A 26,069-nucleotide genomic window follows, 5' to 3' on the forward strand; every position below is an offset into this window, starting at 1 on the left:
TTGTGAAATTGATTTTTTTTTTCTCTCGATGTTTTTCAATCTCCTGCATTTGCCCCTCCTTTCATTTGCATTTATCATATACATAAGTATCTTTTGCATACATAGACTTGACTGCTTCCAAAATTTCTTTGCTGTGTTGTGTTATTATCATCTTCTTTGTCACAGGCTTTCTCGTGTACAAAGTCTCTTGATTCTTGCATATTGTTAACAACATTACACCTTGCTTACCTGCTGTTCGCTATTGCCCGGCATATTCTCCTTCTCTTCCTTTTCTTTTTTTTTTGCTCATTAGTGAAGCACCGTGCTTTATCCGGTCGCTCTCAAATTACTGGGCACGCTCCGGAGGCAATATCGGTACGGTCTTTTCCCAGTAATCTCAACAAAAATCACTCAGGATTTTTTGTAGTTATTTTTTGCTCGGAGCGGTCTGAAAAGCCCCTTCTTTTGTTTGGGGCCCTTGACACAGGGTATTTTCGCGCGCGTTTGGATACTGTGCAAACAGGGCCATTTCTTTTTGGATTATATCGACTTCAAAAAGCGGACCCATTCCCCCAGCTCTGTATCATCCATTGTAACACAATCCCATCATCGTTGCCCAATCCAACGAAAACAGTTGGGTGACTATTCGTTCTCATCGCGGACGGACATTCTCTATCTTCCATGTATCAATCACGCTCCTTCACATAAATCAACTGACGCTCATTTCCATTCGTCTCCTTTACACTACCTCTGTTGTACTGTCACTCTTTTGGCACCTTTTCTTCATGACTCATGTCCCGCGATCTCTGTCATACTATCTGCCCATCCCAATATGTGTTACTAAATCTTTCCTTCGCGCTCTTCTTATCTGTCGTAAAAGGCACACATTGTGCTACTTTCGTTCATCTTCTCTGGTTCCGTTCGAACTGTTGAACAAACATTACTTACATTCCTCCATAGTATTCGTCTCGGACATATACTACATCTTGGTTATATGGTACCACCTAATTGCATATTGTGTTAGTAATTGGTTGAGATATCTGTCACTACCGGTCATGGTTGTCTTTGAGTTCCTAAATTGCGACTCCTCGTCGTTTCACCCGCAGACGATGCTGCAAGTGCTTTGTGGAACCGGCGTTCAACTTTTGGATCGAGCCGTGTGATAAACTCTCCTTTCCTTTCCTTTTACTTAGCTCTTCTCGAATCAGACATATTCTTCGAATACATAAGCAGACCGTGGTTCTAACAGAAAATCGACCACCACGTGAATGAGATGATTTCCATTTTTGTCACGAACCATGAACTACTAAAGTACTAATCACTAATCCAAGAGGTTCTCCAACATTGCTAGTATTGCGCACCTGGTAAGTCTTCTACAAATATCAGAAGAACCAGAAAACAGACGTGTATTGTATACAATTTGATAGGTATTGAGGAGAAGCTGCCTCAATCTTTGGGGCCTGAATTTGAAGCTGCTTCAATGACAATCGGCATGAAATCTATCTATCTATCTATCTGGATGAGCACAAATTGTCTTCTCCAATTACGAATAAAGGCTACGAGTGGTTCCCCGCTACAATAGGCTACAATGCCTTCACTGATGCAGGCCGATGCGTATTATAATACGTTCACCTTAATTCCTTAAATCCGGCCCATCTTCATTCCGTTGTATAGTCGATCATTGTTTACGCCTCACACTGAGCATACCGATATATTTACTGCGTATTATACGTGAGGTTTAAGGCTCCGGGTGTAAAAAGCAAGTCCCATGACTTCACATCCATTATGCCGCTGAAATTCGTTACATTTACTCGTAAACATTGACAGCAAGCAACATTCAAGAATCTTAGTTCTGTGATTCTGAGCGCTGAGTGCCATACGATATGCTTTTCGTAATCCTTGCGCATTCCGAATCCCCTAAAATGCCAATCTCCTGACTCTTTGAGGTGAAAAGACCTGAAAAGACTCCTTCGGGAGGAAGGTTCCACACGTGTACCTACGTGTACACGACTGAGTTCGTATGCGCCTTTGGTTCTTTTTTTTCAACCTTCGACTCGGAGCTCCGCTTTGCAGATGGTGACGAGGGAGCCAAGGAAGGGAGTTCAGCAGGGCTTCCCACCCAACCCAATCGAACCTCGGCTTCTTTTGCGTCTCTCCTCGTCTCTCTCATGACGAGAAAAGTTAAAAGTTTCCTACCATAAATGACTACCGAATTCAGCGAATATGTTATCAACAATGAAGCGAAGCCTTACATTGCTGAGCTTGCTAAAGACAGGGAGGAGTTGGGTCAATTTTCAATAAGTGACTCTTCCCTGAGAGCTCAAGCGCTCATCGATCGCTCATCATGTTCAACTCACAGATATTCAATGCCAAAAGTTCCCTACGATTTGAATGACCAGGATTCACTTATTACTTATTTGGGGAGAAAATGTCAAACGTAGTTATAGTAGTAAGGTGTAATAAGGTAGATTCATAGATATAATAGGTTATCATGAGTGTCCAATCGTCGATTCTTGGGGGTCTTCAGAGTCTGGATGTACGTATATGTTTGGCCTGGGCGGGCCCATTGCTTCATGTAAATATCACATTACACCTTCACTCCGTGAAATGATATACCTAAATCGTGAAATCAATACCTATCGATGCTAATTCTGCATTCAGAGTGTACATGTCAATTTGCTTACCATGCATGAATAATTCCTGGAATCCATCCCAAGATACTTAGGCAGATGTTGATCCAAAAATCTGGGAAAACAGGTCACACACGCTAGCCGGAAAAAGATACTTCATGCAACACTAACCAGCTGCACAACCTCGCTCTGATAGAGAACAGGCTCAGTTTGAGAAGAAGACTTCCCGCAATGGAGGACCTTATACTCACTGAACAAGACGGAAAGTGGAGGCAAAATTCTGCAGAACGTGCATGAGTTTCAAAATTTTGCTCTTGTCTAGTAGGACTCACATAGCCAAAAAGTAAAGGCAAACATCATAGTTGGAGGAAACTTTACTAGTCATTGTTGGAATCGATAACTTTAACTAAGACAAGACGGCCTACTTATACCAGAACAAAAATTACGTCATTGAAATGACATCATCAATGGTCCCCTTGCACTCCCAACCATCCAACTTGGAGTAAGGACATATAGTACATATTTAGTGACATGTTGCAAGTCTTCATTGAATCAACATTGCCTTGAGAATCCAGCTTGCTCCTGTGCATCCTCAGCAGTATCACCGAAGTTGGACTTGTCAGGTCGACCATGTTCTCTATCGGCTTGGTGCGAACTCTGACTTAATGCCAGTAGAATTTGGCTACCGGATTCAGCTAGTCAAAACCCCGCGAAAACCTTAAGTCACATTTATATAGCCAGAGTGAGGGAGCAGACATACACATCATTGACTCAGTAGTATCGATGATATCAGCAATCAGTCTTTCGGTCAAGTCTTCGCTCAACGTTTCGCGGACTATTGCAGAATATGAAATCCAAGACAGATATATCAAAACAAGAGAAATACTTACCGACAACGCGCAGCATTTCAGTGTCTTTTTCTCCTTCTGGGCCCTGTTAAAGAGTGTCAGTTGTGGAGCATTGATACAAAGAACTGATCGGGTACATTGTAATTGGGCACAATCCAGCCTTTCGTCCTGAGCATAGACTGAAGCGGGATCAGGATCGTGAGCTTATTTCATTTACATTTCACAACGTGTTCGACGTACTTGAATCCAAACTTGCTGGACGTGCGGATATTTTTCTTTAAAATCATCCGATAATCTGGAAGAAATATGTGAGGACAAACGCTCTCTCCGAGATTTTGACACCTTACTTGAATGAAACAACAGGCAAGCCCGGTTCATACGATTCCGGATCGTCATCTTCATCTCGCCCGGGTAAGACACGATGAATATTGCTTAGCACCTGGGACCAGTAGCATAAATTAACAACCACCTTACACCCAGTCATGGTCAAGCTTACAAACCTTGAAGTACGTATTTTCCAATGCCCTAGAAAGTAGCCTGGCGTTACGAAGATCCTTGATCGCGATTTTACGGTATCCTTCAAAACCAAGGTTGAGGAAGTTGAACATTTGGGCAATGATAGGTGAGGCAGGTTTCGAAAAGTTTCTATAGCATAATTCAGTGGACAAGAAGGGGTGACCACTTGATATATGTATGGCACTTACAGTGTGAAAGAATATTCAACGTTTCCGAGGTAATCTACAAGAAGTTCAGCGGTAAGATATTATTTCAACAACGGATCGATACGCACGAAGCTGAAAGACAAGATCCTTGTTTAAGAAAGATTCGTCTCGCCATAACACCCAACCAATCCCAGCGTAAACGAGACCGAACTTGTGTCCAGAAGTGTTAATGGAAACGACACGGGGAATATCAAAACCCCATTTCAATGATGGGTAGACAAACGGAGCGACGAATGCGCCAGAGGCACCGTCAACGTGAATTGGGATATCCAATCCAGTCTCTTCTTGAAGTTTATCAACTGAATCGCGATGAGGTACCGACGCCGAAGGAAAATTAATATCAAGCACTCACGCAATTCACTCATCTCCGCTACGTTCTCGAAATGGCCAGTGTACGTTGAACCAAGTATGACCATGACTCCAATCGTATTTTCGTCAATGAACTGTATGGCATCCTTTGGATCCATCACGTAGTTGCTGCTGGCTTTGACAGGAACGAGACGGCATTCGACATCGAAGTATCTACAATGACAATAACATCATTTAATTATCACATTTGAATGACGAGCGACATTGGACTTACCGCGCAAACTTCTCCAAAGCGACCTGAGCGTTAGATCCAAATACGATGTTGGGATGATAAAAGTCCTTTTTGGCTGCTTTACGGGCTTCTTGCCATCGTTTTTTCATTGCGAGACCTCCCAACATAATTGCCTCGGATGACCCCGCAGTGGAAGTCCCGATCACTTTGCCCGTGGACGGGGCCTTCCATAGCGACGCAACTAAAGTTGCACACATACAGCATGAGTACAGAGATCGATGCCACAGGGGAATGGACGAACTCATTGAGATGCAACGGTTGTGAATGATCGTGGCAGCCGGGTATTCATCCATATCGACCTGATTCTTGTTGATATTTTCCATGATGAGCCTGGATGGTCAGTATCATGCTGATAATACGAGTACTAGAGACTGCCATACTTGTTAGCTTCTTCCGGCATCCAGGTATGTACGAATCTGCGTTTAAAGATCCATCGTCAGGGATATCGATGCACGAATACGAAATGAAGGGACTGACGAAGCAAGGTTGAGCAAAGGGTTTCCGTCGAGTTGGGTCTCATCGTGAAGCAGTTGGTAGGCAGCTTTGGATGGAATCCCAACTTCAGGCAAAGAATATTTTGTCACTCCTTGGGCATCTTCATCGCGGCTCCAAGATTGATGGACGGACCGTCTTTCGTGAACTTGACGGTAGGCCTGGGTGTGAGGAGCGTCTTTGGATTTCTGAATCACTTCCTCAGCATCGACTGATCGATAGCATGGGTGAGCTCTCCGAGGTCAAATGAACTAATAGACTTACTGTGTCGTGAAAGAGACATGATTTAGCACGAAGTAGTGTATTTTTCGATTACTGACAAGTTTAATGCGGAAAGGTGATTGATATAGAATCAACAGTAAAGTACATACGTTCATGATATGTAGTCAGAAGATGGGTCACTCCTGACTATCAATCATTTGCATCAGCGGTGACTGCTAAGGAACAAGGATACTTTCCACTTTCTAGTGTATGGACGTATTACTGGATCAAGTGATGTAAGGGAATGAAAGCTAGAAACCGGAGGTTATGTGCGAAAGACGGGATCGATGAAATAAATGTGCAGGCGAATACGGTAAGAACGATATGATGAGGGATGAAAAAATGAAGGCCTATTGGGGGAGAAGAATGAAGTTGGATAACGTAGAATGATTCATAAGTTCCTGAGTCCGGTAACATGATAGCGTCAGTCGATCAACAGCAAGTCCATAAGAGTCCAACCAAATGCGAGTGTGAGCCACCTCTCTTCCACACTTTCAGCCAAAAATAGAGTTCAGCGAATCAGAGAACGATTTATCTTCTCGTGTACGCAACCGCATTTCTAAGCAACCCGAATCCCGATAGAAACATGACAAGGAAAGTCGCGATAAGTGCAACATACGCCGGATGTGCAGTAAAGGACGAATTAGAGCCACTACACACTGTACATTGCCAGCCTAAAGAAGATCAATGATAGCCTAGGCCTGGATAAAAATAGACGCACTGGCAAGTGGTGTGTAAGGCTGAGGTGTGTACAAGGCAAAAGTCAACGCTGTGTTAGGGCTCAGATAGCCAGGCCTTATCGTCGCACCCAGACCTCTCTCATCGAAGATTTCGAGAGTATACGTAGTCTGGGCCAAAGGAGTAGCTAAATGACTTTGTTGGTAGTCGTACGGTGTCCATATGTAACTCGACGCTGTTCCTGGTAGACTTGTGAGAGAATATGTGAATGAGTTGGCTCCAACAGCGTTAACGGTCAGTGAGGTGGGAGTAGCAAGGACGCCGGAAAAAGACCATGCAAAGGTCACGACTTCTCCCGAGGCAATCTTGAAAAAAGAGGTAGACGCTTGCGGTGGTTGGGTCATGGATAAAAGACCGGCAGGTGCAGATTGTGGAATAGAAGAGGTCGAGGGTGAAGATACTTTAGATCCACCGCTTTGCAAAGCACCATTGCTCGCAGAGGTTGTGGAAGACATTATATATGACCTTCTACGGCGAAAGAGGAGGTGAGAGTTATGTTGGCCGATTGGATTCTGGAAAAAGAAAAGACAGATAAGAACGCCCTCCTTTCCGCCGTCTTCAGCTGTGTTGACCACTTGTTGTTGGCAGAGATCAAAGAGCGAAGCTGAGGTTGCCACGAAGAGAATTTTCCACGTGGGAGATGCTGACACACATAGAATCTGATCAAAGCTGATCAAAGCGTCTTCTCGCGCCAAAGCGTGACTCGGAATCACCACATAGATAATACTTCAACAGTACATACTTGGTGATTTACTTTGTCAAGTATTTCATGATGTGAAGGTTTGACGGTACCGCTATCCCTTGCAAAAATGTGAAATTCAGAATTTTTTTGCATCAAATTGAACCACAGTGTATCTATCTACTCAAGCAAAGGTACATACGTAGATATTACTTGTATATCTCTGGGATCCGAAACTCGAAGGCAACACAAGAAAGTTATGTGATACAATATCGAACAATGAATCACAGCGACACTCTGTAAACGTCTGTGAGCGTTCAATCGAGTTGAACTTGTTGGTTCTGACGGCAAGATAACTCAGAGGCTCACCCCTGTTTGCCCTCTTTTATTCGAGTTGTCTTGTAATAGGCTAAGAGAGAGGCTGGAAAGAAGGAAGTGTATTATTACACGGTCCCTAGACAAAAACACTGGCTCTGGAGCATACATGATGAATAAAAATTGACTGGGCAACTCACCGCTGAGTATGAAGTTCAACGCTGTCAGAACACTGACTGGCGGTTGAAGTAGTAGTATTGAGTAATGCGCACCTCTTCCGTGTGGCAGAGGTTTTGAGTACTATTTCGCTAGTCACAATTATACGGAGGGAGGAACGGCCCCTATAGCTGGCTCGGCCAATTCAAAGGCCTCATCTATGCGAGTCGATAGGCAAACACGAATTTGCCCTTTTTTGGTCGCCGGTGGGCTCTGACAAACACACCGGAAAGAGCACGTGAGACATATGTAGTGGTTCAAGGTTTCAGCGCGAGCTCCAGCATCATACGCCTCGATGATCCTGATTTTCTGCCCCGCTATAAGTCAAATTCAGTATTTATGGGGTAAGGTACATGATTTGGGTGTATGCTCACACTCTAAATATCATGAGGATACTATACCGCGAAACCGAAAAGCGAGGATCTGTCATATCAATCCTTGAAGGTCCCGCGAATGAATGCCGGATTTAGAATTTTGTGATGAGATTCCAGGATGTATGCACATGCTTACAAAAAATAGTGGGTGGGGATTTGAGGGCGAAGTATTTGTTATCCGAAACCGTGACCGCAAACCGCAGGGAGAAACTTCCGAAGACTAACGTTTATTCGGCGAACGATGAGAAAAAAACATTATTGTACACCGCGTAGTAAATCAACAGTGACCCGACAGCGGAGAATAATCTACACACAGTTGATTGATGCTGTTGGTATGTACCCTATGGTACACAGTGGTAAGTACATAGAGTGCATGAAGGTGCATGAGGATGCTCACTGGCAGAGTCGCAGGCACTAAACAGAACCCAATTAGAGCCGTCTTAAGGAAAGCCCTGTGGCCCCGGCCCGTGTGGGTGTGGTGTGGTAGACGTGGTGGGCGTGGGTTTCATGCAAATCATCATAGAGTGAGTGCATCGCCTCAAGCTTCGTCTGCTTTTAGATGCTGTCGCTGATAAGCAGCTTCTTGAATTAGACAGCATCAAACGATGCCTGAGTTAAGTGTGGTGAAAGATGGCAAGGACAAGCCTCGGACAGACCTTCGTTCCATAAGTAAGATGACCCTCAATTACTGAGTCGATGATCTTGTCAGCCTAGATATTGTCAAGGCATTTCTGGAGTTGAAATGACATTGCTAAAAATCGCGTTTCAGAGTAACGCATACGGTCATAAATGCATAATAAAATGCCAACTGTGGTTGCAAATGATCCGGGTAGACAGGATATTTATTATCCTTGAGCTTTTTTGTAGGCTTTAGAAGCATTTAAATAGGTGGTGCCGTATGATAGTGGTAAGCAGCAAGAGAAACGACACGGCGACACGAGTCGAACTGTATTTTACCTAATCGCCAGATTTGGCAACGCAAACGACGGCGGTTATTGCACCTTGGCCCTTGGGTATAATTATTGGCTTTCTTGTTGACGGCCATTGTCTTCAAGAAGTTTTGGTGCGTTTTGAAGCTTTACTCACTCTTCCTTTCGCATTGACTTGTAAAATCTGTGTCTATCTTAATGGCATCAGAATATAGTCAATGGCCCTTTCAGTGTCAGGCTTGTATTCACCTTCATTGGAGAAAAGTAATTCAGAGTTCCTGGGTTCGAATTCCACGACACCTTCTCCAACATCGTACAAGTCTCCTGCAGAGCTTGCTAGCCTTGTTCACCCCAATCTATCTGAGACTAATGAAAGACAGACGGCAGCCGTAGTGTCAAATGATTACCCATTTCATCAGCGAAGTCCTCCACCGTCAGAACTGAAGGAGGAATTGACAAGAGGAAGAAGAAGAGGACAGTCGGCGTCTGCACGGCCTACCCTACGGCTGCACATTGCAAATCCTACTGAACCTCTAGACAATCAACTAAACGATGCGCAGGAGAAGGCCATGAAATCTACCATCCAGATGCTACAAGCCAAGGCGCAGACTGCGCAGACTCTGTATCCTCGTTCTGTCGTTGCGGCCAACAGTGACATTCACAATCGTAGACGAGGAGAAACTGTTTCTGACTTTTCGCGTACAATACATCCAGGTTCATCAGCACCTGGGAGTGGAAACTCGCTTATCACTGGACACATGTTGACTAACACTGGGTCGGAACCGGCCCCGGCGACGGTCTTTCACTCTGGACAAGTGGACACCCGCACGGCCTCCTCATCGCTCATACGTATAACAACCGCAAATTTGAATTTTTCGGCTGCTGCAGTAGCTCCCACCCCAAACTCTTCTTCCCCAAACTCTACTCCCTCTTCTAGTGGATCCGCCCAAAATATAACGACAAAAAGGCCTTATCGTGCTTCGCCACTGATAGGGCCGCAAGCCATGATGTCTGCGACGTCTGGGACAAACTCTTCAGTGTCTACTGCACCTACAGCCATTTTTGCAGAAGACCATTATTCCTCCGCGTCGTCGACATCAGCGTCGACTGTATCTACACCCGCCACACAAGAGTCTGCCTCAGAATTTACCAGCAGAACCCTTTCTGGTGCCAATGTCGGTGTAAGCGGGACAAGACGACCACTACCGGTACCGCCTCCCTCATCAACAATAGGTTCAACTATGCTATCAGTGGCACCATCAAAGGCACCATTAAGTCCTCCTATTCCTCCTCCTTTACACCCTCTTCACATTCCTACCCGCTCATTGACACCGTCTGCTACGCTCAGTCATGGCTCCAAACCATTGCAGCATGGTTTCGGACACGAGAGATCATCTTCTGGCGACTTGGATCTCAAAACCAATACCAATGATCGCATAGCTGCCGAACTAGCGTATAGGATGGAAAAACGAAGAGGCAAACAGCCAATGCGAGGTGAGACGGCGCCGAATTCGCCTACAGTAGGCATTAGAGTGAGAGAAGAGGACGAAATCCCGTATGAACTAAGGAGTGAAAAGTGGAGAGGGAAGCAGAAGATGCAGAATAATATCCAAGATACAACCTCATTCCCTCAACAATTCATATCGCCGAATGACGATAATGTCACAGACTTGATCTCTCCACCCCTGCGTCCGCCTAATGAGGCGAAGATTTTCAACACCCATGAAGTTGGTCTCCCCCCTTCTTTATCCGGAACCCTGACCAATCAACCCTCGCGAGCTTCTATCGCTTCATCGCATTCCTCTACGAGGTCCAGCGGTAACGAACGCGGAGTATCGAAGTGGAAAGGAAAAGGAAAACAAGTGCTGAGAACGCTCTCGATTTCGAGTATTTCAAGTCTGGAGAAGGATGCGGGTGGGAAGTTATCAAAGTATGCTCAATCGAGCGGGAGAGGCATGGAGGTGAGGAAGAGCGGTGATTTTTCTTCATTCAATGCCAATGACACTTTTCAGGCTGATTCTCCCGCGTCATCGTTCTCTGCATCGCCTGTCGTGCCTCCTCCTCTATCTATGCCGACCCCAGTTCCATCACCCGCATCAATCAACCTTACAAGCCACCCAAGTGCCCTCATTCCCGGAGGATACAGTAATCCTCGCGTAAACTCTCCCCGCCTCATGGGCAATATAGGTTTCGACAGTAGGAGCACTAGTCCGCGTGCGGTAGCTTGGGCCCCGACTCCTCCTCTACCAATGTATGTTGAACCTCCGCTTCCGCTCAACATACGTAAGATCGCTTCTCCTGGAACTTCCCCAACCATACCTTTACTCCCTCCCACATTACCGCCGAAAGACTACAACTATAAGCAACAGCAGCCCATTCTTCAGAGCAATGCACAGGACCAGGCTCCAATGCACATTCACCCTTTCGATAATGATGATTCAGACGATGAAGGCAACAGATTGTTCAAAGATGTTGAAGCAGTATATGTGTCTCCCACAACATATTCAGCACGTACAGAGGCAACCGATAGACCTGTAGACATGGGTTGGGGGTACGCCGAACCAGGATACGAGGATGACGAGCGAGTTTACGTTGATGACGGGTACGATGACCCAAATAATCCGGGCTTAGTTGACGCGCTAGATAGAGAGTTTGGCTTTGGCGTTAGTGCATCAGGACAATTGGTTAACGGAGGTGGAGTAGTACAGTCAAGCTCCAACATTGCTCAAGGAGGTGTTACCCATGGAGGATTCTCTTCGTCCAGAATTTCGATAGCGAAGGAACGAAGCCCGTCCCCAATGCGGTACGCCCGAAGGAGGAGGGACAGTCTCCTCGAAGATGATTACGATAGCCCTGAGTCAAACGGTGTACAGAGTCCCATCGAATTTGCAAGTATTCCTTCTCCCGGTAGCTCTCAGGCACAATCGAGAAGCCTTAGTCCCGCTGTCCTTGAAGGCTTTGTCTATGTGGAAAATAACGCAAGCCCTCTTGCCAGTACTGCTACCCAGATTTTGAACTCTTTAGACTCACGCCGACCACTCAGTCCGCCATCCTCGTCTCCTCCTGCTCTCCCTCGGTCCGATGTTGATACCCGTGGTCGTCAACCCACTCGTAAACAAAACTATTTTGATCCCGCCCAAATGCTTGGTGACGAGCTCGAAATGTCTTTTTCGAAAAATCCTTCGCCGACAAGATATCATCCTACCAAAGGTGTTTATCAGGTCGGGGCTTTGGCGGTACTGGCAGAGGATAAAGTCTACGTGAGAGGCAAATGGCGCATGCGGAGCCCGAGTCCTGGGTTGAGTCCCGTCAGTCCTACGGGCACAAATAGTGTGGCAATCAATAAGGCGGCTTTGGTCAGTGGACAAGGAGGTGGTTTACGCAGGTACGCTTCAGAAGAGAGTCTCCTTTCAGCCGTAATGCCTTCGGAGAAAGACAATCACATTGCCGGGAACTTCAATGGATTCGCACCCCTTCGTTCAAGTGGCTTCGAGGAATTCAATCTCGCAGCACCGAACCCAGGCTTTGCTTCCAAAAGATTCGTCGATCGCATACCTACGCCTGACTCCGATTCAGCGTCTTTCAATCCCAATGCTAGCAAGAAAAGTCTTTCCAGTCAAGATCATGGCAATGGAGGTGGAAGCTCTTCTGGGCGCCACACACCAATCCTACGTGGTCCTGGATCGAAGCCTGAGCATGCAGATGATTTTGGGTTTGGGACAGGATGGAAGACGGCACTAGAACACAGCCGTCCTGCGCGAAAGTCAAGGGGTCCGCTAGAAAGAGATTCAGATAAAGATAGTATCGGCAGGGGGCGTGAGCCTGGAGGTCAAGGTCACACATCTGGGCGTCGTCCGGCCAAGTTGGAAAAGAAACGATCTCTCAAGAGGGGGCTTTCGTTGCCTAGAGCGTCCGGTGGTAGTGATAATGTGGGTGGTGGTATTGAAGGTGATATGAAACGGAGTGGAACATCTGTTGCCCATCAACGACATCTACAGCCTTCAGAACACATTTCATATGACTTATGGGTGGAAAGAGGGCTGGATCAGACGAGTGCTGCAGTCAAGGGCAAAAAGACCATTCCCCCCTCCAAGATATGATGGTTGTTGTACATATATGTAGAGTTGTAATCGCTGTTCGTAGTGTCCTCGCTATTCATGGACCTCTGATTATTTGCTTCGCCTTCTAGTGTTACTTAATTCACTCGGTCATTCGTTGTGTTGGTCGTCCAATCTTTGATATTGTCGACCATCGTAGACAGCGTTCGAAAGGACCGGAAAATCGTCAATGCACGGCAAATCTAGACATCTCAAATTCTCACGACTTCATACAAATACCTGTGTGCACACTGGTATTCTAGTGGTAAAATGTACAACATGAGTACGACCTGGTACGACTATGAACGTTACGGTAATATGTAGTCCGTACTACTTTACACTTTTTGAGACGTACTGTATGTATTGACACTGGTGAGGAGGTGCCATCATCCAGAACTACAGTTACATGTATTTATAACGACAAACCTTAATTAAGTGGGGATCACTACGTGACACCTTTTAACACCTGCTGATTTGCTCTTGCCTCACGAATTTCTTGAGCAAGAACCAAGTCAGGATCTCGTCCTTTCACTTCAGGAAGCAGAAGTGTAAAGAATGCGCCTGCTATGCAGCATCCGAAGAAAACTAAATGTATGAACATCAGTTAAATGTGAGAGTAGGTTGGAAATATGACATACTCCAAAGGACAGCGGGGGTACCGATATCTTGACTAAGAGCGTTGAATGCGAGCGCGGAAATGATAGCGCCTGCTTTGCCAGATGCAGCACTGACGCCATGGGCAAACGCACGGAACCTCGTAGGAAAAACCTCAGCAGGATAGCACTAACGCAAATAATTATCTCGTGTAAGAACGATGGGAAGCTTCAAGGATGAAACTCACGTAGGTTGTAGCATTGGCTCCAAAATTAAAGAAAAACTAATCACAAGGAAGGGTGAGTCTCTATATGGAAAGTAGGATTAGAAAGTATTTACCTGAAGGAGCGCAAAGTTCACGATGAAGGCGGCGTGGCTCAAGGTGTTGAACTTTCCAGCAAGGATACCAACTGAGCAAAGCAGGGTAAGCCGATTCCCAGTTACAACATAGGTTGAAACAAAATCTTACGGAACAGTGCAGCGAGCAAGAAACCCTGGATCTGGATCCATTTCCTCCCGAGTTTTTCAATGGTGAGGACAGTGGCGTAGTATCCTTGAGTAAACCCATCAGCGATGTTGATACGACGTCGAGGTAACCCAGCACTGACCTGGAACAAATCCGAGCGCTGTTACGATCAAATTCCCAGTGGAGACCTTGAATAACTTTTCCCAATCGGACCCCGTCTTTCCAGCAAACCCAATCTGAGTAAGGACAACATTCTGATTGAGATTGATGCCGTAGAAGCTAGAAGACATAGTGTTAGTTCATAATTGATAGATTGATTACGGGTGAACGTACGCGATATCAAGTAAAAACCAACAAACACAGGTTCCGATGAGATGTTTGGCATGACGCCATTCGGAAAAATATGCAATGAATTCTCCAATCTGGGCCTTGTCCTTCTTTGTTGCGATGGCCTCTGGGTTCGCGGGACCATTTTGGGATGGAGGCACAGTTGATTCCTGAGTCCGGTCCTCCTTCTCAATATCGGATCCAGAAAGTGATGAAGAAGCAGCTATGCCCTCCGTGTTGTGTCCGACATTCTTGAGCGCCCGAACCTCTTTTTCGAGATCCGCTTCTTGATTTTCCGCCATACGTCTTGCTTCAGTGTATCGCGTACTTTCCGGCATCGTGAGTCGCTGATAAAGTGTTGCAAAGGCCGGAATAAGACTGAGGGCAACGACTATCCTCCAAACACCGTCAGCCTTACTCGTCTCGCCCTCGTCATTCATGACATGTTTGTAGCAGGCAAGAACAATAACAGTGTTCAAGGAGCCTATAAAGCTGCCCCATCCTTGATTAGCGAAGATATACGCTAGCATTGTTCCGCGCTTGTACAGATTCGAACGGTCGGAAGTGACAGAGGCGGACATCGGATAATCCCCACCGACGCCAATTCCAAGAATGATACGAAAAATACCCAGATATATGAGCGAGCTGTTGGGAGATAGTGAGCCCGTTGGGGTAGTAAGGCACATGATAGTCGCAAAAATGATGAGCATAAGTTCTTTGCCGTAGATTGCTGAACGACCCAAGGCGTCTGCGAGGTATCCGAATGTGAATTGACCAATAACGCTTCCTATATTCGCAGAGGCATTGACAAATCCATCTTGAACCCATATCGAAATGAGTCGAAGCACGAGCAAGATGAGCGAGGATGAAACTCACGGAGTCCAACAGGAAGTGCGTTCCCGCCATATAGACGATATTGGAGCATTGTCAGGACAGGATTGATGATAAAGAGGTCATAAGCTGGAGTGGGAAGAATTAAACTGACTAGTACGGGAAGGGACGTAGGAAAATAGGCAAGATACCATCGAGAAAAAATCCAACCCCTGCGATTCCTATAAGGCCAGAGTCCGAATTAGCACTCTGATCCTGCACAATGAACATGAAGCTTGCACTCACCCAGTAATTTGACCTCGGTGAGAGAAAGAACAAACGCAGGCTTTCCTGATCGCTCGATTTCCTCGAGGGGAACGCTCCCAGAAACTTCTCGCTCGTTTTCTTGAGCTGAAGACATACCGGATCTAGGGGGTAAAAAAGTTAGTGTGAGATTGTTGACGCAGGAAGCTCAGGTTTTATTTTCACCTGGTTTATAGCACGTTCGTGCTGACCGTCTGAGGCCTAATGAAAGTGGAACGGAGAATCAAGTAGGCGGTGGAGTGAAGCGATAGAATTGTCGTCAACTGGCAATTTAAGCAAATGGGCCGTACATATGCCGTAAAATTTTGGAATTCCAGATAAGATTCCGTCAAATTCTCACGCCCTCCGTCTTCCGCTTCCTTCAAGTTATAACCACATAAAGCCCCTAGACTTGTGGGTCTTTTTCCATGGACTAATGAACTTCCAGGCCTTCAGAGTGAAGTAGAGTGAAGTACTAGCACATGAAACCCTCACCGCTACCACCGCCTCTAGATTTACCAGCACATGGAGCTGCCCGCTAAACCCTCTCATGGCGCGCACGTTCGTAGACTGACCTCAACTAGGTACGACTGGGTACATTCTGGTACTGCATATATGCAGTGTCCGACAAATATGTACTATCATCAAATGATGTGGACGGGCACCAAATTTCAATTACCTCGAGTGATTTCGACTCGGACGCCGTGTATTGATTCTCGTCAGAATGGTGTAGTATATTGCGGGAATCCATTTCGATATTAGATGAGATTACATGTTCATCAAGTCCTGAGCATGACTCAAGGCGACCGAGTCACTATTCACCCCTCTTCAATTACAAGCGACCAGCTCATTGCAGTAGGTCCCGGTGGGAATCAGCCCAGCTTTGGCTGGCAGGGTACTTTCGTAGGTTACCAAATGCAGACTTACCTCTATTGGATCTGTATGAGGAGCCTCAAAGGGTTGTTGATATATACTGAGTGGCGAACGAAGATGCACATGCACACCGCTGTGAACATGATCGGTTTTGAAAGGGAGCAGGAAGGCGTTCATGTCTTTTGAAGACCTTACTACGAACGTGAAGCGCGCACTGAGAGATTAAACGTGAAATTTTTGAAATCCCGGTGCATATGTATACTGTAAGTACTTCGTATTTTAATCAAGAGAACTAGGAGGTGTGCGCTGGTGTGCGGCAAAAACACGTAAGCTGCCAATTCCGACAATTTCCGATCGGTCCCGATCGCGAGTCTTCGAAATAGTTTACTCCTCCTCAGCTAAACCATACCTTGCAATACTTCCTGTCCCCAGCATATCGCCTGGAAAATCAGAATACAAACCATGTACGCTTGGAGAATTCCTCGCGGATTCAACCGGGTGAGGCTCTTAGTCATACACCCATGCTTGCTCCCATAAAAACGACCCGACATTGAATGCGAAGTTGAACGCCAAACCTGATTCTGACTCGTACAGCCATGGGTGATATTCTCGTCGCTGAACAACCAGCTTCTCTGGACAAAGAAATAGTAGAAGTGCAACACAATGAGATCCAACCAACATTTCCAAAATTTGACGATATGTCGTCTTTGCAGGTTGGGCTTATTCTGTTGAGGTATTCCTCCATTTTCTCGAGTTCGCACTGAGTACATTAGAATGAGCTCTGACTGCGACAATATATTTAGCTTGGGCCTCGCGATGTTCTTATTCGCAATAGGTAGAAATTTACTTTCATTGTTTGAGATTCTAACGCTAGTACTTACCTATTTCGTGAGAGGAAACCATTGTCGCTACTTCAGTTGCGAGCATTGGTGCAGCATTGAACATCAAATCTTCCTTGACCTGGATATCTACTTCGTACTTTCTCACTACCACCGTCGTTCAGCCAATCATAGGAAGAATCGCGGTTTGTTTGTGCTCAACGTTGAAAAAATAGTATCAACTGATGCGAAATTCTTGACGCAGGATGTGGTTGGAAGTAAACGTTTACTCCTCATCGAGCTGTGGATCTTCGCCCTGGGTAATATCATAGCTGGGACGAGCAAAACTCTCACCCAGATCGTCGTTGGGAGGCTGATCAGTGGTATCGGGGGTGCAGGACTAATGTCTGTGGTTTGCATTTTGGTTTCGCGTGAGTGGAACTGTGTCTAGTGCGAGCAGGTCGTTTGAAGCTTCCCCTTTCGTGAAGAACTTACCCATGAACGCCAGCGTGCGACATACATGAACCTCATCAATGCCGTCTTCATCATATCGGACGCGGTAGGACCGATCCTTGGTGGTGCTCTGGCAAACTCCGGGAATTGGCGATGGATGCAAGTGCTCATCTCTTCGAAATTTGGTCGAACTACATATCCTAACTTGACTCTCCAATTCAGATTTCTCATCAATGCACCATTCAGTCCAGTCAGTGAGTGTCGATTTTGTACAATCGTTATGGCTATTGAGTAACCGCCGCCACAACATCCTTCTAGTCACTTTCCTTGTTTTGCGCTGGTTACGCTTTCCTTCCCCAAAGGTCTCTTCTACGATGCACATTCGTTCCCTACGCGATGTGTTTTTCAAAGTTGACCTGCTCGGGATGATTACTCTCGTCTCGTGCCTTTCCTTCCTTGTGGTCGCACTCAACTCCGGAGGACAAACGGTGCCCTGGGGTTCTTCTCTCATAGTAGGTATGCTGTGTGCTTTAGGCGTTTCTGGTATCGCGTTTTGTGTCGTGGAAGGCCGATATGCCAAAATGCCGATCGCACCTGGAAGACTATTCGTGAGATGGGGTTGGAGAAACGTTCCGATCATGATGATAACCAGAACTCTTCTTTTCTTCCATAATTTTGCAATGGTGAGCGAGACCTGCCGTCTTGAACACCTGAAAAAAAAAAAAACAGTTCTGATTCTTTCTCTCCCTAGATTTTCTACATTCCTAGTACGTCATATTGCTTTAACAAGTCAGTAAACTATCTCTTATTCATCGCTACGCAGTTTTCCTACAAGTTATTGGCCTTTCAACAGTCATTTCTTCTGCGCTTATCATTCCCTTCCTCGCTATGGCGGCAATATCCAGTTCAGCAGTAAATGCGACTGCGTCCAAATATGGATATGTGAGGACAATGTGCACCTGTGGAATTGCTATCATTCCAATTGGAATGGCGAGTCGAAGTGTTGTGCTTGGCCAGGCGCGCTCTGATCATACACTGTACAGGGTTTGATGTCCACGTTAAACGAAAAGAGCACCATCGGGAGGATCGTAGGGTATTCATTGATATCGGGGCTGGGCTTTGGATCTGTATGATACCTCTCATCAGTATTTTCATGTCGCACCTAATTTCAATTTTTGTTAGGCAACACAAATAACGATGGTTATTGCGCAAGTCGGCTTACCCGCAGATGAGTTATCTACAGTGACGGCCCTAGTAGGGGCTGCTCCGACGCTAGGTGGGACGCTGGGCGTTGCTGTTGTTGGTACCGGTAACTACTGTCATTTTCTATCCGACTGTGTCGACTCATTTTCTGTGTCCAGTTATCAACAACGCCTATCAACAAACCGTACGAAGGTCCGCGATAGCTTCCTCCTTCATCCAACACGGCAGTGCCAACTCCACTATTTCACTTAACCCCTCCGACGTAATCTCAAGCATATCTTCGCTGGCACCAGAGAATCCTGTGCGCAATGTTCTTATTAATGCGTATGTGTCTGCATGGAAAAAGGGATGTTATACTCTTGTGGGAGTGGCGATAATGCAGCTTGTGCTTTGTGCGATGATGCGAAGAGTAGATTTCGATTCTGCTTTAAAGAAGGAAGAAGGACAACTTGAAGAAAACCGGCAAAATGTGGCCGAGGAGGACATAAAGATAGCGGGATGAACCACTGGGAATGGATCATATCGCACTTCTCACTAAGATAACACGTACATATGCAGATGGGATAACTGAGATAGTATTTCTCGAACAAGACTTGTTGAGCGCTCACAATCGTCGGCCCAAGAGGTATGATTTAAGTTGGAAGTTCAAAGTAATCAGATTTTGCGTTAGTAAACCTCACTAAATTCCTTTGGTGGAATGATATTTACGGCTCCGACCTGGCCAGAGTGCTGCAAGGCAGAACTTTCTGCATTCCAAAGTATGCGAAAATGCATTGTTGACCTCAATTGACATGTCCAAAAAAGGATTTTTAGTGAAAGGGACTTATGTCTGAGAACAAAGGAGTGCTGCCAACCGAAAGGCTTGTTGATCACAAATGCGTCACCAGGCGACAGTCAATTCATTTTCCAAAGCCAAAACACTCTTTATGAGACAATAGGAAGTAGCTGCGGGCCACCGGTGGCCCAACAACTCTTCGCCACAACGGGAATATCACTGAGCGCTCAATCAAAGAAACTCGATAAAAGGACCTGAACAGCACTGTGATCGCCGCCAAATTTTCCCAACTTATATCATCGCTCAGTCACCGAGTCACCATGCCACTTACACGATCTCAAACACGGAAGAAAGCAGCACAAGCCCAAGTCGAGACTGAAAACCCGACGGGTGTCGCTCCTTATCCCGCCTCCGCCTTGCGTTCTCCGCTACGACTCAAGCGTAATGTGATTACACCGGCATCAACCTCCCTTCCGTCAACCCTCACATTTAAAGATCGTCAGACTCATCGCAGACTGGAACGCGCCATGTCTCAGAAACTGCTTCAGGCCATCGCAGACACCAAGGCTAAAGTTGCAACCGCCCCACGAGTATGTAACTCAGGACCGAAACCATTGCGGCGTTACGAAACGCCACTGGAGTTGGTGGGGAACGCAGTGAACGATCCGGCTCTGTTGAACGCGCCCAAAGCTAATCGAGTGTACAAACCGAGACGAGAGCCGTCGTTCGCAGTCGTGCTTGAAGAGCTGTCGGAGTATGATACCTTCCAACCGGTTCGACCTCGGCATCGGCAGCAGCACCAGCCGACAGATCTACCAGACCTGGAAGAGTTCGGAGGCATCCCTTCTAATTCTTCGTATGAGCTCACTGCGCAGGAGCGAGGATGGATGAAGGAGTTCGACGAAACAGTGCCTTTTTCATTCGATGATCCAGAGAATTGGGGGCAGTTTCGCACGTTCATGGTCAACTTCGACGAATTCATGAAACGTAAGATACGGGAGCGGGGGATAGAAACCACGCACTCGGGTATATTTGGGCATGGCCCAGTAGATGTAGGAGGAAGCTAGATTGGGTGGGGCAATTCAATAGCGACCAATTACTGCAACAACCGACACAACCTGTCACGATAAAATACTTGTTAGCTTATGAACCTATTATTAGGAGTATGCCTTACCCCTGGAGCTTTGATGTGCACAAAGGTTTTGGAACGCCTCTTCATTCGACCCCATACAGATAGATTTACGCGTGAAATCGAATTCTAAAGAAGAATGTTAAGAAGTTTGGTCTTTGTTGCCAGACCGTCGGCAAGTGGGTACTTCAGTGAGAAGGAAGATGCTCGAAACAGTCGTCCGGATTTTATTCCCAGTGCGAGAGCTGCATCTGCCATTCGACTGTGCAAAGTCTGCTCCCAAGTCGCATATGCATAATGAAATTATGCCACAATCATAGACATAGGGACGTATATTTCATTAGTTGTTTTTGTCCGAGGGTTGTATGTAGGATTAACGGATACATGTACAGAATCGGTGGAATAGTTTTTTTCGATCAATGAGTGACGTCCTTGACCTTGGAGATAATTGGACCGTCATCTGCGATGACTTTAAAGCGAACTAGCAGGTGGGACATTATCAGCAAACGCGTTGACAGAAGAAGCGGGTAAATCAGGTTGAACACGCACGGATTTCGAACGGAACGCCCTTTTCACGGCGGATACTGGTGAAATAGACCGTGCCAGCACCTATAGAGAAATAGTTAGCCGTTATTACCCAGATGATTGACTGTATGCGCACCTTTGGACCCTTTGACTCTAAAGCTAACATCGATATTTCCTTGCATGGTGCTAATCTGAACAAACCTGAATGAGCTCGCCTCGCTGATAGCGTTACTATAACACAGACCGAACCAATGATTCTCGGATCGCCATTCAGCCACCATTCACCTTGCATTCGTATAGCGTCTCCGAGAACCGCCCGCAATTCCTCATCCTCTCGTAGCTCCCGCATGATCTGTTGAACAACCGAGCTTGAGATCTTTTCCTGGTTTGTCACAAATGTGAGGAAAGCAGTCCATCCAGCCACCCCGATGACGGCAAAAGCAAGGATTGCAGGCCAAGTTTTCTAAAAGAAGCAAACGATACGTCCATTACTACTCTCAAAAGGTCTTTCTAACGTACCTGTAATCGAGGTAAATCTCTTTTCAGCGCAGGAGGCGGGTGTTTCAAATGATACGGTCGTGGACGAGAAGTTCCAGAATATATGGTAACATTTGGAGGCTCTGCTGCAGCGGGACCAGGTCGACTAGTTGTTGAAAGACATCTTCGGTCGATAGTACACTGTAGATGTTGTCGGGGTAGAATAGTCATCATAAAAGGAGAGCGACGCGTCATTAGAGATTTGTGTGCTGTAGAGTAGATGTTCATTGTTGCGCAATGAGATTTCCAGGAACTCTTAAGTGACAAGTGTAAGGAGAACCGAGGAAATTGCGGAACGGATTCGGCCGGAATTAGAACAGAGTCAATTTCACGTGCGTAAATGAAAAAGGATATTGTTCAGACTCCAGAGTCGACGGAGGTCCACCGGTACATGTTTAAGAGTCTCGTCTACGGCCAGATCCTTGCCCTGTCCTTACCCAAAAATGAGGCTTCAATATCAATAGCGAGACAAGATCATGCCAACTCTCAATCCGTTATTTATGGTGAGATGGCCGAGTGGTCTAAGGCGCTAGATTTAGGCTGTTTGCAAATCTCTAGTCATTCGTGGCGTGGGTTCAAATCCCACTCTCATCATTATGTGTTTGTTTTTTTTGCCAACGACTTCAGACTGTACAAACTTCAAGCTTAGAAAGGTTCCATGCAAAAGTAAAACAAGGTTGCATTTATTTTCAATGAATTTCGTATCGTACATGTTCAAAACGACGGCGCTCATGTAAGTACAATCCGTTCTACCTAATGAAGTATTTGGCAACCTAGGTATAATTAATGACCATCACATCGACCAGGCGAATTTACCATTGAAGGAGCGTACCATGAACTATTACACGAAAGGGAAGTGAAACCTCCGTGCAGTTGATCTAGCTAGATTGGCAGGTAAACGAGTTCGCAATCTTGGAAAAGCCGACAACGCTCAAATCGTCGATAGTACCGTTGATCAGCTGCGACGTGCCAGTGCAAGCCTCTCCACTACAAGAACGGGTTCAATAGGCGAACTAGGGTAGTGACGAATACAGGTAAACCAGATAGTACTCACGTGAAAAGGGTACATTCGATACCACTTGGAGTTGCTACACTTTCTACAAGGTCGCCCTGCCCATTGGCGATGAGGCTAGTGCAACCGACAGGTAAAGTGGTAGACGTCCAAGTCAGACAGTTTTGCAGGTTGACTTCGTTGCATGTGGTGAAGACTAAGATCGCGTTCGCCACGTCGCTGAAGAGGCCCTTGTGTGCGACGGTAGCAGCTGGCGCTCTCGGGGTAAGAGCAACGGACGAGACCAAGGTGGCGTTGAGGAGAGCAAAGAGTGCGACGAATTTGTACATATTGCGGGTGATTCGTGAAGGGCCAAATTGAGTTGACTACCTTTAGCTGGGGAAATAGACTGTTGACCCCTCGAACTTTTATACGGGAGGGAGCACGATTCCCAAAGGATATGCAGGTTCCGGAGATCAATTTCCAACTGCCTGGTGTCCCGCTGGTTCATGAGTTGTTTGTGAAACTATAGACCATCCATCTTTCAAATCAGTGATCTCGAAGGCCAGTAACGTAGCGGCTTTCAATTTATCAATACTTGGATAGTACAGTTTTTTTCGGCGCCGGGTAGACAGCGAACACGCTGGCTCTTGACAGATGTATCGTTCCCCCTCGTTCGAGAAGAGATGCAAAAAGCCTGATACAAGGAAGTTAGGCACAATGCATTCGCAAGGCATCGGATCACTCAACAATAGCTATTGGTCAATAGCTTGTGTCCAATGACGGCTGCTCGAATTCAACATCAGGAAAACACGAGTAAATTTGGACGGTTTGCTAAGGCCGTTGCATGAGGGAGTGTGTGCGGCATTCACTGTGTCTTGGTATACTGAGAGCGTTAAAGAGCGTTAAAGACATCGCCTATTGTGACATCCGCTGTAACATTCGATCAACTGGATATTGCCACAAACGTGAAATAGAGAGTACACTGTATATAGCAACGGCCTGAACTCTCGTGAAGTCTTTCTTTAGCCTTAGAAGAGATGGAAAGCTTTGTTTGTTCCTAGCGCGCGCCAACCATGAGGTACATATTCCTTCTGACGGAATAGTGGAACAGTAGCAGGAGAGCGTGCCGAGCTAATTTTACTTTGGGTTATCATCGAATTATCGAGACACACTTGATCTTATGGAAGTATGCGCATGATTTGGGAAAAGGCTTCTGCCCCCTGTCTATACCAGAGTCATACAGTTGACACGGTAAGGTTAGCAGACTGACTACTATCATTTTCGTTTGTCCACAGACAGCTACGCCCTATAGACAATGCCCGTCAAGTTCTGCTCAATGATGTAGATTTCGCGCTTGTTCATGGAGCTGATAGCAACGACGTACAAGTCGGCCTGCCATCGATTATGTGGATGAGAGAGTTGTGCCGTTTTGGGTTTTGCAAAAATGCTTTCGTGTTTATATTTGAGAGAAATCTGTGGCGCTAGACGAAGACAAGTAGTCTAAGTCTCGCAGGCCAGAATTTACATTGAGTGAAGAGCATGAGAGGTGTCAGTCAACTCACAAGCGCCCGACTGCAGCGTCGGCGCCTATCTGTTTGACGTACGGTACCGCGCTTGCTTATACATACCACTCTTCTTTTGAAATACATACAACGGTACACCGCAGTGGCTTCTGACTCAGAGTGCGTTCAAATTTTGACCTACCAAGTGTCGTTTTTTTTTCACTCACGGCAATAAAATGATGTTGGTAACAAGCAACTTCCAACAAGAAACTCATTAACAACCTGCATCGTTTTGTCACCAAAAAGTATCATGTAGATCTAGACATGTAGACTCAACGTAGGTCTGGTGTGGGTCCAGTTTTCCAGAGACCAATGCTTCCTTTTTCTGATGCTTCCTCATCTTATCAACCACGCGTGAGGTGCAAGGCATTCTAACCAATTCAAGAATAATCCTTGTAATTTGCAATCTAGATTGAAACTTATTTTAACATATGGTCCAATGGCGAAACAAGAACAGAACAATACTTGTTTCGAAGATACATCTTTGTCGCCTAGGGCTGTACACGCAAATCACCATAAAAGATTGAACGTGGCGAAGAAGCACCGGAAGACAGATATAAATTCACAGTAGAAAAAAAGGATGTACCTCTTTCTGCCCCAGACTTGCGCCACATAAATTGCGGCTCGAGTTCATTTCATAATTATCATGGCCTCCTCGCACAAATCTAGACATTCATCCGCGCCCATAACTCGCACCGACACTCCGCCCGGAGAGCTGAAAGTCCCTGCGGCGCCATCTAGCTTCAAGCGCACCATTGACCTTCCTCCTGATCTCGATGACTACCCCTGTCATGATCCAATGGCAGACCTCGAGGCCGATGACGACAATATTGAAATGCAGCAATACCTTGAGCACATATACATGACCTCGAAGTTGACACCAGATAACAGTGGCGCGGCGAGAGATTATGGCTTCAGCGAATCTCTGCCAATCGAAACCAGGTCCGATAGCCGCAGTGCCCATAATTTGAAGCATAAGCTCAAAGATGGGACCAGTAAAGGAGGAAGCGATAGGCATAGAAACCATAGTCACCGCTTCGAAGCAGCCACGAGCAGTAGTGGGAGCACCACCACCAAATATGCGACGCCACCTACGACTGCGAGTTGGGTACAAGGTACAACCTGGAATGATGAAGATACAAATAGTCCGCAGTTGAAAGGATTTAGCAGTCTTCTCTCTAATCAGCCCGGAGAATTGGACGAACTGGACATCGGGCTAGTGCGTCCGGACGAGCAGTGGAATTACGAGACAACCACGGACGATCATATGGATATTCCATTCCCAGTCCCACTCTCGGGCAGTAAATTCGACGGGAAAAGGAAAGGGAAGGGTAAAGATCTGGGATGGTGATGTAGTCAAAAGCGCGTACGGACAACTAAAAGAGATATCAAAGAAAGTTTCTTGTACACTAGGCATGCAATATACATACTAAATTTTGCTGGCGATGGGCGTTTAGGTAGAAGTTATTCGGGGGTCCCCGGCCCCGGCCCGGACATAAAGAATCCTCGACGAAACTTCGTGCGTGTAATTCCACCACGCATGTACATACATGTACGCATATGTATGCAGAGTCGATTTAATTGGTTGTTTCCTTCCCTTATTTTCCATATCCTGTTTGCATTTTCATTCCTGACTGTTTTTCTTAAATCCTACTTAAATCCTAGTGGACATGCATAGACGTTATTCCAACGCCTCAAGACGCCTCATCGACGACTCATTTACGTTCTTAACTGTTTTTGTTGACTTCTAAGTTCTAGTGGACATGCATAGACAAATTCGATTTTTCTAACGCCTCATCGACGTCTATTAAGCTTGGCC

The 26,069-nt window shown here is 46.1% G+C and overlaps 11 protein-coding genes and 1 non-coding gene across 12 annotated transcripts; 6 read left to right on the forward strand and 6 right to left on the reverse strand.

Moving 5' to 3' along the window:
* Positions 1-1,694: 1,694 nt before the first annotated feature.
* Positions 1,695-2,999, reverse strand: C8R40DRAFT_1263556 (uncharacterized protein; the record flags this gene model as incomplete). The annotated part of the gene is made up of 8 exons (XM_046233867.1): positions 2,942-2,999; positions 2,861-2,889; positions 2,781-2,798; positions 2,664-2,724; positions 2,337-2,359; positions 2,232-2,244; positions 1,980-2,171; positions 1,695-1,935 (listed from the first exon to the last, which is right to left on the reverse strand). The coding sequence occupies exons 1-8, from the start codon at positions 2,992-2,994 to the stop codon at positions 1,695-1,697; spliced, it is 630 nt and encodes a 209-aa protein (XP_046089314.1). The 5' UTR covers positions 2,995-2,999.
* Positions 3,000-3,161: 162 nt separating this feature from the next.
* C8R40DRAFT_1167618 (pyridoxal phosphate-dependent transferase) lies at positions 3,162-5,555 on the reverse strand (the record flags this gene model as incomplete). The annotated part of the gene is made up of 15 exons (XM_046231051.1): positions 3,162-3,304; positions 3,370-3,444; positions 3,500-3,542; positions 3,595-3,636; positions 3,698-3,752; positions 3,805-3,896; positions 3,958-4,102; positions 4,162-4,195; positions 4,248-4,478; positions 4,532-4,701; positions 4,763-4,961; positions 5,022-5,110; positions 5,161-5,196; positions 5,258-5,483; positions 5,537-5,555. 15 exons carry the CDS (start codon positions 5,553-5,555, stop codon positions 3,162-3,164), a joined length of 1,599 nt encoding a protein of 532 aa, XP_046089315.1.
* Positions 5,556-6,064: 509 nt separating this feature from the next.
* Positions 6,065-6,726, reverse strand: C8R40DRAFT_1038779 (uncharacterized protein; the record flags this gene model as incomplete). The annotated part of the gene is made up of 2 exons (XM_046223778.1): positions 6,065-6,207; positions 6,255-6,726. The coding sequence occupies 2 exons, from the start codon at positions 6,724-6,726 to the stop codon at positions 6,065-6,067; spliced, it is 615 nt and encodes a 204-aa protein (XP_046089316.1).
* A 2,276-nt stretch (positions 6,727-9,002) lies between these two features.
* C8R40DRAFT_1067256 (uncharacterized protein) lies at positions 9,003-12,884 on the forward strand (the record flags this gene model as incomplete). Its single annotated transcript, XM_046225882.1, has 1 exon — positions 9,003-12,884. One exon carries the CDS (start codon positions 9,003-9,005, stop codon positions 12,882-12,884), a length of 3,882 nt encoding a protein of 1,293 aa, XP_046089317.1.
* A 158-nt stretch (positions 12,885-13,042) lies between these two features.
* C8R40DRAFT_1091894 (MFS general substrate transporter) lies at positions 13,043-15,708 on the reverse strand. The gene is made up of 11 exons (XM_046227523.1): positions 15,568-15,708; positions 15,385-15,506; positions 15,291-15,320; positions 15,145-15,228; positions 14,275-15,085; positions 14,084-14,220; positions 13,945-14,028; positions 13,815-13,885; positions 13,723-13,758; positions 13,520-13,664; positions 13,043-13,466 (listed from the first exon to the last, which is right to left on the reverse strand). Exons 2-11 carry the CDS (start codon positions 15,497-15,499, stop codon positions 13,327-13,329), a joined length of 1,653 nt encoding a protein of 550 aa, XP_046089318.1. The 5' UTR covers positions 15,500-15,506; positions 15,568-15,708; the 3' UTR covers positions 13,043-13,326.
* Positions 15,709-17,391: 1,683 nt separating this feature from the next.
* Positions 17,392-18,001, forward strand: C8R40DRAFT_1028255 (uncharacterized protein; the record flags this gene model as incomplete). The annotated part of the gene is made up of 3 exons (XM_046223111.1): positions 17,392-17,503; positions 17,561-17,688; positions 17,888-18,001. Coding segments are annotated over 3 exons (354 nt in total), but the record flags the coding sequence as incomplete, so codon positions are not given.
* A 42-nt stretch (positions 18,002-18,043) lies between these two features.
* On the forward strand, positions 18,044-19,230 carry C8R40DRAFT_1159229 (major facilitator superfamily domain-containing protein; the record flags this gene model as incomplete). The annotated part of the gene is made up of 7 exons (XM_046229853.1): positions 18,044-18,208; positions 18,277-18,292; positions 18,349-18,515; positions 18,569-18,652; positions 18,708-18,834; positions 18,887-18,920; positions 18,957-19,230. 7 exons carry the CDS (start codon positions 18,044-18,046, stop codon positions 19,228-19,230), a joined length of 867 nt encoding a protein of 288 aa, XP_046089320.1.
* A 593-nt stretch (positions 19,231-19,823) lies between these two features.
* C8R40DRAFT_1067259 (uncharacterized protein) lies at positions 19,824-20,570 on the forward strand (the record flags this gene model as incomplete). The annotated part of the gene is made up of 1 exon (XM_046225883.1): positions 19,824-20,570. One exon carries the CDS (start codon positions 19,824-19,826, stop codon positions 20,568-20,570), a length of 747 nt encoding a protein of 248 aa, XP_046089321.1.
* Positions 20,571-21,048: 478 nt separating this feature from the next.
* C8R40DRAFT_1038850 (cytochrome oxidase complex assembly protein 1-domain-containing protein) lies at positions 21,049-21,865 on the reverse strand (the record flags this gene model as incomplete). Its single annotated transcript, XM_046223782.1, has 5 exons — positions 21,049-21,113; positions 21,182-21,241; positions 21,294-21,348; positions 21,402-21,620; positions 21,677-21,865. The coding sequence occupies 5 exons, from the start codon at positions 21,863-21,865 to the stop codon at positions 21,049-21,051; spliced, it is 588 nt and encodes a 195-aa protein (XP_046089322.1).
* A 331-nt stretch (positions 21,866-22,196) lies between these two features.
* C8R40DRAFT_t65 lies at positions 22,197-22,288 on the forward strand. The gene has a single exon. It is a non-coding gene; the product is annotated as a tRNA-Leu (tRNA).
* Positions 22,289-22,572: 284 nt separating this feature from the next.
* C8R40DRAFT_1167625 (uncharacterized protein) lies at positions 22,573-23,035 on the reverse strand (the record flags this gene model as incomplete). The annotated part of the gene is made up of 2 exons (XM_046231052.1): positions 22,573-22,681; positions 22,749-23,035. 2 exons carry the CDS (start codon positions 23,033-23,035, stop codon positions 22,573-22,575), a joined length of 396 nt encoding a protein of 131 aa, XP_046089323.1.
* Positions 23,036-24,896: 1,861 nt separating this feature from the next.
* On the forward strand, positions 24,897-25,601 carry C8R40DRAFT_1067262 (uncharacterized protein; the record flags this gene model as incomplete). Its single annotated transcript, XM_046225884.1, has 1 exon — positions 24,897-25,601. One exon carries the CDS (start codon positions 24,897-24,899, stop codon positions 25,599-25,601), a length of 705 nt encoding a protein of 234 aa, XP_046089324.1.
* Between the last annotated feature and the right edge of the window lie 468 nt (positions 25,602-26,069).

This window comes from Lentinula edodes, assembly GCF_021015755.1.
Source record: "Lentinula edodes strain Le(Bin) 0899 ss11 chromosome Unknown C8R40scaffold_7, whole genome shotgun sequence".
In the NCBI taxonomy this organism is placed as follows: Eukaryota; Fungi; Basidiomycota; class Agaricomycetes; order Agaricales; family Omphalotaceae; genus Lentinula; species Lentinula edodes.